The sequence below is a fragment of the Dama dama genome, chromosome 29 (genome assembly GCF_033118175.1).
Source record: "Dama dama isolate Ldn47 chromosome 29, ASM3311817v1, whole genome shotgun sequence".
Taxonomy (NCBI): Eukaryota; Metazoa; Chordata; class Mammalia; order Artiodactyla; family Cervidae; genus Dama; species Dama dama.
Genome location: NC_083709.1, coordinates 67,935,001 through 67,951,086, shown reverse-complemented (window position 1 = coordinate 67,951,086; position 16,086 = coordinate 67,935,001). Strand labels below are relative to the sequence as shown.

The 16,086-nt window shown below is 45.3% G+C and overlaps 1 protein-coding gene across 1 annotated transcript in view; it reads right to left on the bottom strand.

Moving 5' to 3' along the window:
* The window catches only part of POLR1E (RNA polymerase I subunit E), a 16,764-nt gene continuing 678 nt past the window's right edge, over positions 1–16,086 (bottom strand). Inside the window, exons 2-12 of the mRNA XM_061132213.1 lie at positions 15,878–15,981; positions 14,407–14,483; positions 13,028–13,113; positions 10,789–10,847; positions 9,827–9,971; positions 8,579–8,686; positions 7,863–7,959; positions 5,770–5,903; positions 3,777–3,858; positions 2,898–3,029; positions 1–1,763 (exon numbers count right to left, since the gene is read on the bottom strand). Of these exons, the coding sequence (XP_060988196.1) occupies positions 1,604–1,763; positions 2,898–3,029; positions 3,777–3,858; positions 5,770–5,903; positions 7,863–7,959; positions 8,579–8,686; positions 9,827–9,971; positions 10,789–10,847; positions 13,028–13,113; positions 14,407–14,483; positions 15,878–15,981 (1,184 nt within the window). The 3' untranslated portion in view covers positions 1–1,603. The remainder of the gene's footprint in view (positions 1,764–2,897; positions 3,030–3,776; positions 3,859–5,769; positions 5,904–7,862; positions 7,960–8,578; positions 8,687–9,826; positions 9,972–10,788; positions 10,848–13,027; positions 13,114–14,406; positions 14,484–15,877; positions 15,982–16,086) is intronic.

Below are 16,086 nucleotides of genomic sequence, written 5' to 3'. Positions count from 1 at the left end.
TTCTTTTCCCAGAGTCAGATCAGGATTATTATTTTTTTTGATGCAGTCACATTACCTGATTTTTGCAACAGCTTAGATAAAGAAAAACAACAGGCATTTAGACTTCCTGCTCACACCTCTGCTGGAGGGAAGTGCCTGCTTCCCAGGGCCAGACACAAACGGGGACAAACCAGACAAGAACACGGAAAATGGGCACTTCAGGCCTGGCCGTGCGTTAGAAGTGGCTCTGACAAGCGCACCCTGGTACTCAAAGAAATACAAGGATCACATGCCCTGAATGAATCATCCGAGGCCCATTTCTACCATGTCTTCCCTAACAGATGGCTTAGCTGCTATGTAAATGTCTTCTTTTCTCATTTCCAGAGAGAGCGGGGTTCTCTCTTCCTTCTTCCACTGTCCCCGGCCCCCAGCATGAACCCCCCATACTGCACTGCTCCCGCTGCCTCAGGAGATCCTTGAAGAGCTGAGTCTGAGCATCAGCCATATACCTGAGTCTGCCTCACAGTCGCGTTCCTCACAACAACCCTCTGGACACCCATTCTCCACAGTCCCCTGGCAGATAAGATGGGTGGCAGGAAGCAGCCCTTCCCATCTGCTTCTGGTATGGCTTCCTGTAACTAGGGGCTGGAGGGCTGAAACCTATTTCTAAGACACCCTCGCTGCGAGGATCCTGGATGAAATGAGATCCCTACGTGTGTACTCACAGAGGAAGGAAGCAAGATGGAGGTCAGCCTCTTGATCTTTGGGCTGTCCATGCTGACAAGCCAGGAGGTGGAAGCCTGGATACTGAAAGCATGGGTGGCTGAACCAGCATTCCAGTGTCAAGTTACCAGCTTCATGAATTCAGGAAGCAGCTGAATTCAAGAAGCATCATGAATTCAAGTGGCTTCTTCATGCCTGGCTGGCCACCCAAGCTGTGTTCTTGAACTCAGCAGTTCTAGCAGCAACTTCCTGATACCGGCTCCTGCAACTTTTTAACAATTTTGTACCATTAAACACCTTTCTCCTTAAGAACATCTAGGACCATTTGTTTTCTGTACTGGGCTCTGACCAATTCACTGGCTTTCAGGGCTCACCCCTGCCCTGTGTGTGGCCTGAGCCAAGCTGAACAACCGATTTAATCACTTCCTCTGACTTGGGTCTGCTCTGTTTCAGCAGCCCAGAACTAAATTAGCCTGTTTGGCAACCCCATCACACTGGTGACCTCAAGCCTCCTCTCCCAGCCCTGCTGGGCTTTGTCCTCACCACGGACGCCACCGGCCCTTCTAGACCTAAGCATAGCACCTCACATTTCTCTTAATGTTAGTCTTTATCCATTAGATGTGGCCCACGGTTCAGCCTGTGAGATTTTTGGCTCCGACCCTCCCACATCCCACACATGAACCATCTGCCATTTACAGTCATGGTGACACCAAAGCAGAGAGGTGGAGTCCAACAAGGCCTTGCTTTATGCTTCCGCTTCAGACCAGCACAACTGAGGGGCTGGCGTCTGGCTTCATACCCATGCCAAAGCAAGGCGGCTTCTTTAATCCTCTTTCTTTAAAAATAAAAATGCAAATGAATAGAAGGAATGGCCAAATTGTTGTGTCTGGAAAGCACGCCTCTAGGTGATTTTCCTTCGCTTTGACTGACGGTCCAAGGTCTGGGCTGGAGGCAGCGGGATGGACAGGGTGCCCAGTCTGTGCTCCTCCTCCCCGCCTGCTGCCAGGGAAACCTTTCTTTTGGAGATCTTCAGCCTCATGGCTTTAGCTATCTCCATCATCCTAAGGAACAAACACACAAAACAAGGGAGAGTCTCCTCAATGTGATGCTCCGGGAAGCTTAGCAGGCAGGAGTGGGAGGCACATTTGTGCTCCATGCCTCAAAGACAGAATCCCAGAGGTGGACGCAGGAGCAAAGCTCCCAGCAGAGGCCAACAAGATCGCTGAAGGCCATCAGACTCCCGTGTCAATGTGTAGCGGTTAGAAAATGCCTATACACGTGATAGAAAACCAGGTTATCTGGCTCCTATTGATAAACTGTTTACTTCCTATAACAAGGATCAAGCACTTAACAGAATTTTACAGGCTCCAAGAATCTATTTCTCTTGTATGGTCAACCTCACTATCCGTGAGAAGGCCATGTGTGGACAGCCCTCAGAATAATCCCGCTCCGGACTGGAAGAGTCCAGATGAAGGTGTTTTTCTAGGCGCTCTTGGACCACCACATCCTTGGATGTCAGATACTCCTTAATCACTGACAGAGGCCAACACACCCTGCAGTTCAGCGCCCTGGAGGTTGTGCTCCCTACTCAGTCTGAATCCCTTCTACCAAGGCTAGAAAGGGCCTGAAAAGGCCGCCACTTCCGCCAACCTTCCCAGTTCGGTCAGAGAAGAGTGAATGTGGCAGCCCTGCCAAACTCCCGCCCTGCCTTGCCTTAGACACCTCCCCTGGTAGCTCCTTCCATCCGACTCTGAGAGTGCTTTCTGCTAAGCTGAAACTGGGGTTCTCTTATGCAACCTCCACCCCCAAGTTACCCCATCAGAATCATACAGAATCCCTCTTTCCAGGGACAGCAACTTGGAGACTGGAGGCTGCTCAGTTACAAGGGAATGGAAGGCTCAGGTCTGAAGCCCAACTATTCCCCTTGACTGGGTGACCTTGAGAAAGTCACTGCTTTCTCTGAACCAAAGATTCTTCCACTGATTCTTAAGAGAAATCACTGGGAGATCATGGCAGATTTGACACTGTGCCTAGCATAGTGAAGACACAGTAATGTCTGGCTGCCTATCCATTCAGTCAATCATTCATTCATCTAAAGATTGTCCCCAGGTCCCTTGATTGTGTCTCATGCTTTCTAGCAGTACCAGAACTACATCAAGGCTCCCTAGGAGAGCTTTCTCTTCTGTCCTGCTCACCTTTTCTCACTGAGCTTCAGGTCCCTCTGTAACATCGTCAGATCAATCTGGAAGTCGTTGATGTGCAAGGCCAGTAAGATCACATAGGCGGTGACCTTTGCCTTCATAGAGTCTGAAATTAAGTTCCGCAAACTGCAAATCAGTGGTAGAAACAGAGAGACAAAATTAAACTCCAAGATGATTTCTCCAAAAGGAAAGGAAAACATCCAAGCCTATTCCCATATGCGTTCAACTGTCTTCTCATCTCAGGGAGAGGAAAAGGAATCCGAGCAACATCCCTTGTCCTGTTGCTCTGCCCTAGCCTTCACACACAGTGGAGCCAATCCCAGTGTCCCTCCAGGGAGGACAAAAAGGTTGCATCTCCACCTTCCCCAGGCACAGCTGGAGCCTGCACTGGCACAGACCATCCCCATCCTCCCAGCCTGCTCAGCAGGGCTGCTGGGGAAACAGTCATTCCACACCTGGCTGCCCATGATTCTTCAAGCAGTCCGAGCAGGACACACGCGGCAAGCAAACAGCAGGAAGGAAGCCCAGGTGTGCTGCTTAGGGAGCTTTCCCCAAAGTCATCCCCCTGGCCTGCCCCTGCCTGCATCACCACCTCTCCATACAACACTGGTTCTGGGGACACTGGGAAGGCGTCCCTGGAAAAAGTGTTTGGGGTAGTCTTTGTTGCAGGACTTCCCAGAGCCTTGGTGTGAACTTCTCCCAGAGGGACCGTCTGCTCTACAGTGCTGCCTAAACTCACTCACCCAAGACCCCGCCAAGCAGCAGTGCCCACTTCAGCAGTGTCTCTGAACATGGACAGCGATCCAAGCCCCCCTCCCCCGCAATCCTGCTCTCTCCTTTATAGGCAAAAGCCAAGAAGTCAAGCCCCCTGACCTGCCGTTGTTGTAGGTCAGGCAGGTGAATTGCTTTAGTAGTTTGGTGTTGATGATGTGGGGGACTCCAGGTCCCAGGGCACCTACAAGACAAAGTGGAGTTTGATCATTTTCTTTCAAAACTCTCAGGCCATGCCTCACCTATGAGCTGGGAGACAAGGGTAACAGTGGGCCCCTGGACTAAACAGAGGCATGCAGGAAGACAAAAAAGGGGCCCATGAAACAGAACAGCCGCAAATCAACACAGGCTCAGGTGTGTTTCGCCTGCAGACCATATGTGCGCAAGAGATGTTCATGACGGGGCAGTGACAAGAAAACCAGACTCCAGTGAGGCCTAGAGACACATGATTCAAAGATGTTAGAAAGCGAAACAGACTGTGGAGGAAGCTGAGGGAGAGGGACAGGAGGGGAGACTGGAATGTGAAACAAGAACTAAGCAGATTCTGAAAAACATGAGAGCAGGCACGGCTCAGAGTCATGCACGCTTGGTTCGCGACCACCACAATCAAGCAAGTCACATGGACTGCCTGGTTCCCCAATGCCTGAAGTTAGGTTCACAGTACACTTGCGTCTCCTAAGTGTGCAGGCCTATCACGTTTTTTAAAAAGTGTCCAATAATTAAAATTAAAAACCAATGTCCATACTTCAATTAAAAGATACCTTACTGCTAAAAAAATTGCTAGCCATCATCTGAACCTTCAGTGTGTTGTAGCAGTGACATCAAAGATCACTGATCATAGACTATCATAATAAATGTAACAATGTAAAAGTTGAAAATATTCACAGTGAGACATGACACATAGACACAAAGTAAGCAGACTGTTGGAAAAATGGTGCTGACTTGGTCAACCCAGGGTTGCTGCAAACCTCCAATTTGTAAAGACCGTGGTATCTGTGAAGCATGGCGGAATGAGGTGTTCCAAAACCCCAGGTGCCCAATCACAGTAACATGACTGGACACACCTTAGGCCTCCAATCACAGGTCTCTCTCTGGATTTCCAACTCTGGGTGGCTCCGAGTGTGCGGCAGACACCCATGCCCCGGTGACAGGTGACATGGGTTACCAGCAGAAACTGACTTCCCTCCGAGCCAGAAGGAGCTGACCCAACGGTGTGGACAGGCCTTCACAAGCAAGGCCAACTTTTCTCCCCATACAGCTATTTCTAACCATCCCCTGGAACATTCACTTGATCGGACTGGATGTTAGACTTTACCTAACACAGAACAGAAGCAGCTGAGCAATCGTATAATCCAGCTCGACCTTATTTTCAGAGGAAAGAGCTTGGCGAGTCCCCTCAGCACGTCAGCAGTACCCCACTGTTACACAGTTATAAATGAAGACCTGGAAAGACATGTCCATTTCTTCTCTCACTAGCGCTAGTCTAATAATTACAGACAGATAACAGGCTGGAAATAACTAGAATAAAATGCCTATCATGATATATAAACCCCAATGTTCATTGTAGCCCTGCTTACAATAGCCAAGGCACAGAAGCAACCTAAATGTCCATCAGCAGATGAATGGATAAAGATGTAGTATATATATTTCTATGGAATATTACTCAGCTGTGAAAAAGTATGAAATGATGCCCTTTGCAGCAACATGGATGGACCTAGAGATTATCATGAGTTAAGCCAGACAGAGAGAGACAAATATAATATCACTTTTATGTGGAATCTAAAGAAAATTATACAAATCAGACTCGACATAGAAAATAAACGTATGGTCACCAAAGCGGAAAAGCAAGGGAGGGAGGGATAAATTAGGAGTTTGGGACTAACAGATACACACTGCTATATATAAAATAATAAGGACCTACAGTATAGCACAAGGAACTATATACAGTAATAGTCTATAATGGAAAAAAATCTGGTAAAGAATATATATATGTATAATTGCACATGTAACTGAATCACTTTGCTGCATACTTGAAACAAACATATTGTAAATCGACTGTATTTCAATTAAAAAAAAAAGTCTATCATGGACTTACTTTTCCGCTTAATCACCTTCTGTGCTCGAAATTTGATGAGGGTGTCCAGGTACCAAATGCACCGCGCCTGGCGGTCTCGGCTCTCCTCATTTGATGGCAAAGACTTCAGTGCTTCTATGACAGAGGAGCAGTGACTACAACAAGGGAGAGAAAAGGGGAAATGTGTACGACCAGCCAGTAGGCACCCCCCACACCCGCTATACAGTCAACTGCTGAGGAAGGGCCATCCCACCAGCTCCTTATAATAGGAGGAGCATGAATTTAGTGCAGGGGGCGTAAAGGTCTAGACAGTGAATACACATGTCGTGAGCAAATGGTCACTGCCACTGCAGAGCAAAGGCAGCCACTGATTAACACACAAACGAATGACTGAAGCTATGTTCCAGTAAAACTTTATTCACAGGCAGTGTCCAAGGCTCAGCACTCTGGCCATAGCTGCCCAATCCTGATGTGGTGGTCCGGAGCACGGGCGCTCAACTGCCTGGGTCTGAATCCCCTCCCTGCCATGCAGTGGCTTGGGCAAGTTTCTGAACACCTCCTCTAAAGTTTCTTTACTTCTAAATTAAGTACCCTCACCCTGTGGATTTTTGTGGAGTAAATGAGACAATACAATTAAAGTGGTGCTTGGCACAGGGAAGAGTCCCATCAGTGCTGGCTGTTATTTTTACATACTGTTGTTCTACCACTATCACGAGCATGGAATCACAGCCATAAAAAGCTCTTCAAGGTCATCTCATGGCAGCCTCCTTGCACAGATGGGAAAACTAAGGCTCAGAGAGGGGAAGACCACACAGTCCATCAGGCAGATGGGGACTCAGTTCTCCAGACTCCCAGCCTAGAGTTCATTCCAGTACCTGGCCCTGAGCCACAATCACATTAAGACAACAAAGAACCAGCAATGAAGCTTTTTTTGGAAATGGATCTTTAGAGAGAGAGCAGAAAAAAATTTATTTTCTAAGACTTTGGATTTCACTGACCAATAAAATTTCCAAACAAATATCTAGGGAACCAATCTAGGGTTGACAACATTTTTTCAAGATAAAATTATTAAAAGAAAAACTCAAAAGCAAAAAAATTCCCCACTACCATCATAAAAGAAAAGCTGTTTTTAAAGCCAAAAAAAGGGGGAGGGGACTAGAGGCAATCACCTCTGAATTATTTAAAACACATTATATTTAAAGAACATAATTCAGGGCTTCCCTGATTGTCCACTGGTTAAGAATCCATCTTGCGGGACTTCCTTGGTGGTCCAGTGGCTAAGACTCCCTAATGCAGGGAGCTCAGGTTCGATCCCTGGTCAGGGAATGAGATCCCACATGCCACAGTGAAGACCCGGTGCAACAAAAAAATAAATAATTAAAAAAAAACAAAAAAGAGCAGGAAGAAATGGAAAAAAAAAAAAAAAAAGAATGCATCTTGCTATACAAGGGACACTGGTTTGATCCCTGTTCTGGGAGGATCCCCCATGCCCCGGGGCAACTAAGCCCGTGCATCACAGCTACCGTGCAGCAACTTCTGAAGCCTGGGCGCCCTAGAGCCCTGCTCTGCAACAAGAGAAGTCATCGCAATAAGAAATCCGAGCACTGCAACTAGGTGAGACCCTGCTCACCACATCTAGAGAAAGCCTGTGCAGCAGCGAAGACCCAGCACAACCAAAAATATAGACAATAAAAACAAGTAAATAAGTAATATATATAATTCAATTTCAGAAAAGCTCACTCAACACACCACTGCAGATAAACTATCACTTCGGCAGGCACCTACTCCCAGGCCAGCCCCTGGACCTGGTGTATCACTGTGGGGGGAATACAGGTCAGCCCCAGTGCTCAGCCCCAGCCAACAAGGCCTCACCACCCTCTGCCCGGCCACACGACCCCTGCACTCAGAGGCCAACGCTCTCCCTTGAATGCCACCCACAGCCTTGGGGCAATAGGCCTAGGAGCCCGAACACTGGAGGAAACACAAGCTCATTCATGTCCAAATGCTAGAGACCTATGTCCTCACTGACACCCGAGGTCTCCTTCATATCTGACTACATGAAGTGTGTGTCCCAACACCACAACCCAGACTCTCCATCCGCCCAAGTGGGGTACCTGTTCTCTTCAATCATCTTCAGTATTTCTTCTGAGGTGACATTCCTGAAAGCTTCAGATGGGCTCTGCAGAGCATCATACTCCACAGGGGAAAGAACTAGCTACAGGTCAAGAAAAACCCAACCAAAGTGGAAACATCAACTAGCTAGATCATGTTGAAACAGCCTCATCTTAGAAACAGGAAAACAGGCTGACAGGGGATGATAACACAGTCTGCTTGGGCAGAGCTTTTGGGACTCAGTTCTCCCAACTCCCAGCCCAGAGCTCATAGTCTGCCTGGACTTTTCTGTCTTATCACAAAGCTGCTGCAGGCATCTTCCATCTGAGTAGAATCACAAGCATGGAAACTCTACATTCTAACCTTTCCTTTCACAAAATCAGCCTGCCTTAGACTTTGGGCACTGGCCAACTTAAAAGTCATATTTTAACTCTTTGTGGAGAGTAAGCCCCACCCACTGAGCCGAGCTGTGGGCACTTTGCTGAGGGATGGGTTTGACTCACAGGTGCTGAGAGGCCGGGGGTGCCGTGTGTCCTCAGCTACTGGGGAAGCCTCGCTGACTTCCCAGCAACAGTGCTGGGGCAACAGCAAGCGTCTGGGGCGAGCTTTTATGAGCATCACAGGACCACCAACATCCTTAGAGAGCCTGGCCATGGCACTGCTGTGCGCACACCCCTACTTGGGAAATGAAGTGGCGTTTCTGCTGCAAGAAGGATACGGTCTTCAAACTTATACACGTCTTCAGGCTTGGCTGCATCGGTGTGGCAGGGAGGAAGATAGATAGAGTCATCTTGCAAGTCATCGTGGAGGGCGTCACTGACCAGGGCTTTTCAATAAAGGAAGAGTCAGCGTCAGTGTCACCTGCTCAGCTTTGGGTTCCCCAACGCTCTCCGCAACCTGGGCACTCGAGATTATCATCGGCCCAGAACCCCCTCATCTGAACCTCACGTGTTGTGAGTGAAAGAGAAAGATCAAATTATAAAACTGTAACTATCATACAGGAATAACCACATCTGAATTAAGGATGCACCCAGACAAGAAGAGAGAGGAAAACAGGAAAGCTGTAACAGCTGGTCTTGAAGAACGATAGGAAAATGGGTGAATTTTTTTTCTTTTTAAATGTCTTCAGCTATTAAGTTTACTGTTAATAGCTGAGAATAAACTGAATAAAAAAATTGAAAAATTTACTTAAGACATTAAATGGTAACTTTGACCATATGGAGACATATTTCTACGTTTCTAAATGGGAAAACATAGTACTATAAAGATACTGATTTTCCCCATATTAATCCCAAATGGATTTTGAGGGAATTTGACAAAATAATTCTTAAGATCATCTGGAAGAAAAAGTATGCTACAACAGCGTACATTTGTGAATAATAAGGATGAAGTTGCCCCATCAGACAATAAACTGGATGGTGAAGCTACTGGAATTAGAAGGACCATTTGCTGCTACATGAACAGCCAGTCAGAATGCTGAGACAGAACCCAATTAAGACAGAACCCAATTAAAACGATAAAGATGACTTTTTAAATCATTTTTTACACAAGGAAAAGATGAAGTTGGGGACAACTCGCTAATCATTTGGAAACGATAAAATGAGGTTTGTACCACAGACCAAAAAAAAAGGTCATTAAAATGTAAATGTAAAAAGTAAAACTGTGAAAGTAGTGAAAGAAAATATACAAAAATATTTATATAATCATAGGGTATGGAAAGTTTTCTAAAATTTCCTAAAATTCCATTTTAATAGAAAAACTACTCAACTGAGCTCACAGAGGGCAAGCATTGTCAGCTGTTTCTTACAATTCCCAGAGTCTATTCCAAAGAAGGCCTTCAGGGAGAAGCAGGAAGGAATACAGCCCTAACTCCCATCATGTCCATCTGTGAGGCAGGTAAAGGACCCCAAGAGAAGGGACAGCTGTCTCGAGGAGCAGCCTCTAACCCCAAGTTTCAGCTGCTCACCAGTCACACCCTTTGTATCAATGATATTCTCTGCGGCTTTAGCCACTGCACGATTCAAAGATTCGCTGCCAACTTTGTTCATTCTCCTGGAGTTCAGAGCTCGCTTCTGTTTGGTGGTACCAAAGGCTTCAATGCAAGAATCCATCTGTGCCAAAGACAAATCTGGTCACTGGAGACAGGCTGAGCACTGCTGCTCCTAGCTGTGTGACTACCGGAAACTCTCAGCTCCCTCTGAGCCCGTCAACATCACACCTGTAAACTGGGCTGACTCATACCTAACTACCTCATAGGCTTGTTGTAAGAGCCAAAAGATATTAAGAGATCTGAAGTGCTTGTTTTATAAACCATAATGAGCTATGTATAAATCAACAGTGTTTCCACCTGTAAAATGAACAGACTTGACTAGAATTAGGGTCAGTAAGTCTGGGGCACACGGCTCACCGTTTTCCGATCCTACACCCACAACAGACACTGCTAACAGATCACTCATTCCCCCTCTGAGCCTGCAGACAGCCCCACACCTTTCTCAATATAGTGCTGCAGGCAGTCTAAAGATCTGATCAGTCTGCCATCCTAGGATGAGATGAGCCTGTAGGAAGCTACTACACTGACAATCCTAAAAGTTTACTTTGTCTTGATGTGAAGTTTCCAGGCTACAACCAGTGTTTTCTGAAACTTGGATTAAATCCTGAGAATAAGTGCTATACCACACCTGCAGTGACAGCCCAGCAGAGAACCAGTTCCAGATGCTGGCACAGAGCCATGCACAGCTGCCCCAGATAGGGCATCTGCTCTCTGTGAGGCCACAGCGGCCTCTGCAGGTAGGAGCTGTCCAGAGAGCCACAGACTGAACGAACTGGGAGCGCCCAGGGAGAACCGTGTGCTTTTATATTACTGCTGGAGAAATTCAAGGCCTGGAAGGAACTCACTTTAGCCTCACATCTTAGCTCCGTCACACTTACCTTTTCTCTGAACGATTTGGCTTGACTCTCCAGTGTTGATTCACTCTCAATTGATTCATCTACAAAACATTAAGCAAAGAGAAAAAGCAAATTGTTAAGTTTGCCTGCAGACAGTAAGAGTGTTTAATATTTGGTTAACAGTTAATCTAAGAAAACCAGATTTCTCTATTACAGGACTTCCCAGAGCTTAACATGCATGGGTACTGTGAACATTCAATATTTCAGTATACAGATAGAGGATCTGGAGAATAAACTACGGAATCAAGTGAAGGGATCCAGGGAAACATGAGGCCTCCAGGTGAAATGACTTGCCCCAGGCAATGCAGAGATGGGATTGGAAACTAAGTCCCATGCTCTTTCCAGTATATAGTTTTGCCCTTCTTGTAAAAGAGATGAGGAGGAGGAATCAGGAAGGCCGAGGAGGAGGAGGACATGGGGCTCACCTCCTGTTGACAAATACATCAAAAATACATCTATAAGTGGAACAGTTCTCATGGAAAACTAACTGGAGACGGGCAGAAGAACAATTTCCAGGTAACCAGGTAATAGGGTTGGGACCCCCACCACTGCCCCCCACAAAGGGATCTGAAAGGAAAGGAAGGTTTGCATGGGCTCTCCACACCACAGCCTGGCACATGATCTGAGCCAACCAGCCCCTGGATGTGGGGGAGGTACAAATTAGGAGTATGGGATTAATAGATATAAACTCCTATACATAAGATAGATAAGCAACATGTATTTACTGGATAGCACAGAGAATTGTACCCAATAGCTTGTAATAATCTATACTGGAATGCCATCTGCCAAAAAAAAAAAAAAAATCATATGCCATACACCTGAAACTAACAAAATACTAGAAATCAACTATGCTTCAATAAAAAAAAATTTTTTTTAATTTTAAGACCTAAAAGCAGGCATAAACATGAGGTATGTATTATTTTACATGAAGCTCTCTGATCTCCCACAGAGTATTCATATAAGGAGCAATAATCTAGTGGATAGGAACATAAGCTCTGAAGTGACCTTGCTTGCATTTAAATCCCAAGTCTCTTACATATAACAGCAGTATGTTCCTGCCAAAGTCATTTAACTTCTGTCCCAGGTTCATCATTGATTAAAAAAAAAAAAAAAGTGAAGTAAGCGATATAATGCATTGAAAGTGCTTAGAACAGTGCCCAGAGCATAGTAAGAACCCAATAAATGTGTGTGTATTTTTTATATATGTTGGTTAGAATTAACCAATATTTACAAATGTGTTTAAATAAAAAATTAATGAACAATTTTCTTTGTTCATTGGAAGTTAGAAGAGCATTTGGAGGATAATATACGTTGTTTTGTTTGCAAAGCAGGGAATTCTTCACCTAGAGACTATGGACCCCTAGGAAACTCACAGATGACCTTTAAAATTATATGCAAAATCTCATATTTTTTGTATATTACGTATGTTTCTCAGAAGTACTTCTGGTTCTTCACAAGATTCTCAGAAAGGCTGAGACCACTGCTTTGCCAGAATGAAGTTATTAGAACTAATGCCTCTGAAGGTATCCTTATTTAATTCCCTCCCCAACCATGGTTCTCAGTATTTAAGATTTAGAAACAGGAGCCCCTTGAGTTTGACCATCTTATCTATCATTTTCAAAGATCCTACTCTAGCCCAATACATTCTAAAATGCCAGAGGGGAGAGGTATTGCAACTTCTCCCAGTGGGTTAGAGAAAAAATAGATCTCTTCCCAAATTACAAAGTGTAGGAAAAAAAAATAAAAAAAAAAAAACAAAACAAAGTATAGAGACTTTGCATCAACCTGAATGTTACTGTCCAACCTATAAGCAACTTCTACAACCTACCAGTGATTCTAAAACCTCTACCCCAACTAGAACCATTAAGAATTAAGAAAGGCCCTCGATGAAAAAGAGTATCAGACATGCCCTCCATTACTCTGCTCTGATCATTGCTCAACTTGCTTAAACTAAGATTAGATTTTGATCTTCAGTCTGTAAACATTGCAGGGACAGAATCTGTGTCTGTTTTGCTATATTCACAGCCCCTAACTTGTGCTTGGGGCATAGTAGGTCATCAATAAATATCTGCTGAGTAAAAGCACTTTTAAAACTTTGTCAAATGAAAAAAAAGAAAACCTTTAAAAAACAGCTACAAAATGTAGTTTACAAGTCAAACTGATATATCCAGCAAACCTAAAATATTCAGCCTTTCCTTGAGCCTTCATAACTAGAACCTACCTGAAAACAGTGGCTGCATGTTGAACAATTCAGCATCATATACTTCCATCTGGCCAGAAGTCTTGTTCAAAATTCCCACAAAGTGCCTGAATAAAGAAGGAATATCAGTGACAATGGATCATTCAAAAGGTATTGTTTATAAAATCTCTTTGTTTCTGCCTAAAAGGCACCACTTACTTATGAGTAACAATAATCCCCCACAGCAGATATTCTCTGCAAGCAGAGGGAAATGAAGGGAGAAAGGGGGAGGGTAGCAGCGAAGTCACCAGGTGATTCTTACAGCCAATCACATTTGGGGTCACTGATGTAGTGGTAAAACCTTTTGGTATATAACAATCTAGAACTACACTAGAATTTACCCCATGTGTAAATTCTATGGAGGCAAAGACAAAACTTCGGTAATTACGAGAAGACCAGTTTAAACCAGAAAATCTTTGTAAAGAGATGATAAAAGTTTCAAGCACAAACACAGTCATTGGAGCTCTATCAGCTGCTGGGGCCGGGGAGGGGGTAGATGACTCTGAAAGGGCCTTGGTTGTCGTTCATGGACGGATATCTTCACAGGGACACTGCATTATGCAACGCCTGACCGTGAGACTTCAGGCTGAACAATCTTCATTGTACCAAGAGGTAAACCAGAGGTCAGTAAACGGCGGAGTTGCCCAAAGTCAGTAATCTTTCCAGAACTAGACAGAAATTCTGGACCCCTGGACACTACCAAACCCTTGTCTTGTAGTTACTTCCAAGGCAGATTCCTGGCAAACTTTGGTGTGTTGATCACACATCCCAAAATAATGGTGATGGCTGCCTTTTAGGAACAAGATTATTATAAACAGAGAATATTTCAAGTTAATGATGTGGTCAAAACTAACGAAGGTCAAAAGGCACAAACTTCCAGTTATAAAATAAAGTAAGTCCTGGAGGTATAATGTTCAGCACAGCGACTATAATACTGCATTGTATATTTGAAAGATGTTAAGAAAATAAGCCTCTAAAGTTCTCATCCCAGGAAAAAATATTTTAACTGTATGGATGTTAACCAGACACTGTTGTGACCATTTTGCAGTGTTACATACACTGAATCATTTTATCATGCATCTGAAGCTAATGCTGTATGTCAATTACATCTCAACTTTTAAAAAAATTTAAAAACTACAAATGAATGAGGTTTTAGGAAATTAAATAAATGTAAGTCACTCTTCAATTTCAAGAATGACTACATGCTGATGTGAAGGTCCCTGAGTCTGGGAACACAGAAATCTGTAAACCTCTCTAGACTTTCCCCGCTGCAGCTAAAATAAAGTCAGAGGAGAGCAGTACCAGGGCCGCAGCCACCACCACCATCCCCACTTCCCACAATCACTTTCCCCTACCCCTACCTGCACAGAGTATTGCATTTGAGAGCTCCAGTACCAAAATTGTTTCCCACGTAGGAAAGTCTGTCTGTTTCAGCTGCCTGAAATGTAGAGGAAGAAAGGGCTCCATTACAACCAATGTTGAAAGATAGTAAACATCTTGACACCCTTTTCTGAGTTTGCAGAAGCTTTAGAATCCAAACTGCAGTGGATGAGACAAGAGAGCCTCTTTGGGATGATCCAGTTCCACTATCTCTAAGTGAGTCTGGGGTGTCCCTGGTGGAAAGGCAAGAGGACTTTTGAAAAGTCCCAAGTAGTACTGGCTTCTAGCTAGTCTGAAAAGCTCTTGGTGGAGCTGCGCCTCAGGACTCGGAGATGGGCCCTGGGCTTCCACAGCTAGAGGCAAGCGACAAAACGACTCTGCAGGCAACACCAAAGCCCAAGCCTTTCCGGAACCTCTCTGCCCACCTCTATCATGACTGCTCCTCATTTGCTCTCAGGATCACTGCTACTGTTGTTTAGTCAGTAAGTTGTATGTGACTCTTTTGCAACCCCATGGACTGTAGCCCACTAGGCTCATGGAATTTTCCAGGCAAGAATACTGGATTGGGTTGCCATTTCCTTCTCCAGATCTTCCTGACCCAGGGATTAAACCCACGTCTCCGGCATTGGCAGGTGGATTCTTTACCACTGAGTCAGTCACCAAGGAAGCCCCTCAGGGCCATGGAGGTGGTGAATTCATCCCTCAATCAGAGCCAAGTTGCCCTGCCCTCTCCCCATGTTTGTCCTCTTCACCTGTAGTACTAACTTCAGCTGTTAAACCCTCCTCCATGCTTCAGGATTCAGCTCCCATACACCCTCCCCCAGGAAGACATTCTGGCAAGCAGACCCTTCACTGACTCAGCTCACTCTGCCCTGCTGTGTACTCTCTCCCCCTGGGACCCTGAGCGTTGTTTACTTATGTATGAGTTCCTCACATCCCGTTCTCACCTCTCGAGAGCAGGGAATGCAGATATCTGGGAATTTCTGACATTCTGTTGGCCACAACTAGGAAGCGCTACTAGTGGGCAGAAGCCAGGGAAGCTACTAAATATCCAGTGATGCACAAGACAGCCCCCACAACAAAGAATGACATATCTGGGTCAGAATGTCAATAGTGCCGAGGCTGAGAAACACTGCTCTATAATATGAGCTCCCTCAGAGTGGGGACAGGTCTGACTTAGCTATTTCCCTAGCACCTTACAGTCCAGGGCCACACTGGGGACTCAATAAATGCTTGTTGATTGAACAAATTAATAAAAAGCCATCACTTCACCACAAGTGTGCACTGAATGGGGCCTGTCTCCACAACCCAGCCTGTTGGGGCACAACGTTCTTCAAAGGTTCACCTGCTATTCCCCCTCTTTTCTCCTCTCACTCCTTCCTACATCAGCCCACACTCAGAGGGCCTCCTGAGGTCTGCAGAGGGGCGGTGACTGGCCACAGCAGCACTTACCAGGATCCGCTGACTCCTCTTTCTGGGGTTTGTGGAGTCGTTGCTCTTGTACAAGGTAAAGCGCATGTTGCCTGGATTCTGCAGCCTCCCATTGGAGAACTGGACTGTAAGGTTACAGCATAAGAATGAGATGAGAGCAGAAAAATCCACAGAGTATGGTGGGGAGGAAATGAATCGTCAACGGGAGGAAGTGACCGACTTCGGGAATG